The sequence below is a fragment of the Hipposideros armiger genome, unplaced genomic scaffold (assembly GCF_001890085.2).
Source record: "Hipposideros armiger isolate ML-2016 unplaced genomic scaffold, ASM189008v1 scaffold_320, whole genome shotgun sequence".
In the NCBI taxonomy this organism is placed as follows: domain Eukaryota; kingdom Metazoa; phylum Chordata; class Mammalia; order Chiroptera; family Hipposideridae; genus Hipposideros; species Hipposideros armiger.
This window is the reverse complement of record NW_017731670.1, coordinates 1,819,350-1,823,592: the sequence shown is the minus strand read 5'-3', so window position 1 is coordinate 1,823,592 and position 4,243 is coordinate 1,819,350. Positions and strand designations below refer to the sequence as shown.

The 4,243-nt window shown below is 37.3% G+C and overlaps 1 protein-coding gene across 1 annotated transcript in view; it reads right to left on the bottom strand.

The window, feature by feature from the left end:
* The window catches only part of SPATA16 (spermatogenesis associated 16), a 218,101-nt gene extending 215,599 nt beyond the window's left edge, over window positions 1-2,502 (bottom strand). Inside the window, 2 exon segments of the mRNA XM_019660518.1 lie at window positions 1,890-2,460; window positions 2,462-2,502. Of these exon segments, the coding sequence (XP_019516063.1) occupies window positions 1,890-2,460; window positions 2,462-2,499 (609 nt within the window). The 5' untranslated portion in view covers window positions 2,500-2,502.
* Between the last annotated feature and the right edge of the window lie 1,741 nt (window positions 2,503-4,243).

Here is a 4,243-nt window from a genome sequence, read left to right as displayed (position 1 = left end):
AAAAAAAAAAGAGAGACATTGAATTCAGTAGAAGAAAGGGTTAAAGAGGTTAAAAATCTTTTCTATTCCCAGTTGCTTTGGTTTATTAAGAGACATTCTAGGTAAGACTTTAAAGTTAACTCCCAAGATAATGAGACAAAAGCTAGGCCAGATGTCTAAGCTAAGTTTTGGTCTCAAAATAATTACCTTTGTTAATTACCAGTAATTAGTGTGAGCACCCAATACTTTCGTAAAAACTTGAGGGTGGTGATGGTGAGGGGGGGGAGAGAGAGAGAGAGAGAGGAAGGAAGAGGGAGGGAGGGAGGGAGGGAGAGGAAAAGGGAGAGAGAGAGAGAATGCAAACATTTTCTAGTACAATTACATCATGGCTTAATTTGAAGTTTATATCCCTTCGTATTTTATGCCTCTCTTTTTTCATTGCCAAAATGATTATTTTTCTTTATTTATAAAATTACACCTTTAACCCTGCCCCCCTGACCTCCCTAAACAATTTCAGCTGCAACAGCCTTAGAGAAGTGCCCAGGGCTCTTCCTGGAGTCTTTTGTTAGCAGCTTTTCCTCAGACAGAGGCTTTTGGTCTTTAGCTCAAAGGACAGCAGAGGACTCTCAGTGGTTTGTGAATAACTTGATTTCTTGGGGGCCCTTTTTACATAGCTCAGAAATTTACACAGTGCATCACTCTTCCCTTCTTTGTGTAGATGACCCTTTAGAAGGACAGAAATATTTGTAGATGCGTCTAGTTGTGCTCTACCTCATCATTTGATTTCTCTTTGGACCTCGCTTTTTGTGCTTAGCTTTCCTTTTAAATATTTAGGGGCACCATTGTCTAGCATTGTCCATTAATAATTCATTGTAGATGTAGTCATTTTAACCTGCAAGTAACAGTGGAAATCATACTTTACTCTTTAAAGCTCCACCACAAACATCTCACATTTAACTCCTGCCCATGTCCCCTGTGCCATGGTGGCTCAATCACTACTCGTGTATGGCATATCTATTTAACTGTTTACTGGTTTGTCTCCCTCACCATACTGCTAGAGGGAAGGAACCATGTCTTAACTCATTTTTTATACCTCCAGTGGCCACTGGGCATATACAAAAGGCATTGATTTTTTTTTTTTGTAATTATTGAATATGTAGTTACCCATATTGCCAGGCCAATGGGACATCTAGTTACACATTTTGATCTTTTATAGGTTAAGTGAGTCATGGGATAAAAATTTTTCCTACTGCCTATTTTGTCTTTTAGTGGTAATTCTCAAATTTATTTTAGTCCATGGGCTAGTATTTCTTTATATCAAGATATTGACCAACTTACCTGCTTGCAGAGAGAAAAACAACTATTCATAAAGCTCACTAGTCTGGGAAGGAAAGTGAAGTTTGAAGATAAAGTAAATGGTATTATTTCATTTTTAATAAATATCCTGTATAAATTATGAAGCCATGCTAAACAGTAAAGATGGTTACATTTAATCATGTACACTACATATCAAAAGAGGACAATTCATATACTCATTAACTACCTATTTCTACAGAAACTGTATTTTATCCACCACCACTGTAGTAAAACTTTATGGCTTTTAGAGGGGTACATCTAAATTACAAAACCAACTACATTTTTATATATGGTATCGTTCTCTTCAAGGTCTGTTAACAAGCATGAGTTATGTTTTTGGGGTGATTTCTATATGCCAAGTGCACACAGGCATTTTAATTTGCAGGCATATCTTATTTGCTTTATGTGAACTGGGAACCACATTATCCTCACATCATTCAATATTTTGGCACCATGATCTCTATTCATTACAGTAGATTAGAGCTGCTCAATGTAATCACACCTTTTCATTCTCAGCTTCCTCTCACCAATCTATATTTTCTTTAATCCCATACCTCCAATGCTGTTCTGAACTGCCCTGCCGCCACGGCGTATTTCTTTTGTCTGTAGCAAGAGCTGGCATCCTTTAAGGCTACCTGAAGCCATTTGTCAATCTGAGGCAGAATGCTGAAATTAGGTACACGCAAAGGGTCTACTATTTCAGCCGCTTGGCATGTTGGCCGAATCCCCGTGGATACAAAGGACTCCATGAACTCATAGCTCACGTCCTCTTCATTGACATAGACCAGCTTCACCTCCACATCCAGGATGTTCTTTAAGGGGATGTGAGGCAGCGGCAGGGTGAGCAATGGGCTGTCAAGTTCCATGATCTTTGCCTCTTTCTTTCCAGCTGGTTTTTCTTCACCTTCTGCCTTCCTTTTAAAGACCAATTTCTCTAAATTATTGCTTTGTTTTTCTTTGACGCTCTTTGCCATCTTTATTCTTTCCGCTGTGCTTTCTACTTGTTTGTCTCCACAGCTTTTCTTATTCTCTTTTGGCATTTCCAAGATACCAGGTGGGTTTGCCAAGGTGGATATTTTCTTGCTTGTGTTTATCTTTGGAACAGGCTGATCAGGATAGACCCTTTACTGTATTCTCCAAACACCTACTGCTTCCTGAATCCATTGATTGCCCCCTGAAACTTCTGTAGGGGTGAGAAGAAAAATAATTAAAACAATATTTTGAAATTCCAATGGTTTAAGACTATAGCCAAATTCATTTAAAGTACTTTTTTATTCATTATAGGTATTGATCTCCATAAAGTAAAACTGTATGCACTTCCTTTGCTGACTGTTTCACTAAGGAAGTTTATGTTTCAATCTCAGAACTCACCAAGAATCTGTGAAAACACGTTTAGACAATGTCTTTAAAATAATCATCTATAGCTGAACAACACTGAATGAACATTTTTATGGGGTGCCCGAACTCATTGAATAGGAAAACCTTATACATAGCCACTGAGGACAAAAAAAGACAAAAAAATCCATCTCGATATTAATTTCCTGAGAAAGGCAGGTGGTCTAGAACTACCTTATGACTCAGCAACTCCACTTCTGGGTATTTATCTGAAGAAATCCAAAACACTAATTTGAGAAGATATATGCATTCCTTTGTTCATTGAAGCACTATTTACAATAGCCGAGATACAGAAGCAACGTAAGACTTCATCAACAGATGACTGGATAAAGAAATTGTGGTACACATATACAATGGAATATTACCTGGCAATTTAAAAAAGTGAAATCTTATCATTTGTGACAGCATGGATAGACCTGGAAGATATTATGCCAAATGAAATATGTCAGACTCAGTAATACTCAAGGACAGTAAAGGAAGAGACAAAATTGTACATATGGCTCTAACTTTTGAGGCACTTTCCTCTTCTCTACCATTGTATATTTGTATCATCAGAAAAGGGTTAGGTCAAATGTGGACACATCAAAAAATTTACTGTGATGGCCTATATTATCTTCTAAGATCAAATTCCAATAATTCCAGTAACAGCCATCTTGGGTGTTAATTCACAAAAGTTTAATACTGGAATAATATTTCCCCAGTGATTTATACTGACATATTAGAGTTGTGTGTCTGTGGGGGGAAAATACCTATAAGAATAAAAGTTTGGGGAGGCTGTGTGATGCTCAATAATGAAGGCGCTCACCATGGCTGGGAATCATAGGCCCAAACCACACAGCTTTACTTTGAGCAAGGCCCTGTTTTCCTTCCTCCCTTGGAATCATTGCTGGCATCCAGTATGTCTTTTGGACCATTAACGTGGCTAGTCAGAGTGGTGAGGGGAAAACTGTCTTGGCCATAACTCTATCTTATGTTTGCTTTTGTGCTACATATGATTTGAGTTGAGTAAAAGCTTCAGTCCTTGAATTAAGATCTCTAGTGGATGGACACTCAGGATATGCATCTATATCAATAAGTTTCTTTTAGTAGCAGAGATGCAGAAATGAAAGCAACACAACTCCAACACCCCACCCATGCACTGAATGGTTTTTAAGTGTCTTATGAAATGTTGAGTAAATTTTATAAACTACAGTGTGCCAAGTTCCAAATAAAGCTGGACTCTGAGGAATACTATAGAAATTATATATATATATATATATATATATATATATATATTTCCCCCCCTCTTGGTTCAATGCTATCTGTAAAACAAAAGAAATGTGAAGCTTTTGAAACTTGTTTAAAGCTCAAAATATCTGATTTTAAGAATCTCTGATTCATATTCATTCTTATAATAGACTGTAAAAATATACACAGGAAAAGCTGGTGGATGTACTATTTCAAAATTATCATGGTATCGCCCAGGTATCTTTTCTACACTCTCTCTCTACTTCAAGCACCAGTGGCTAAACTG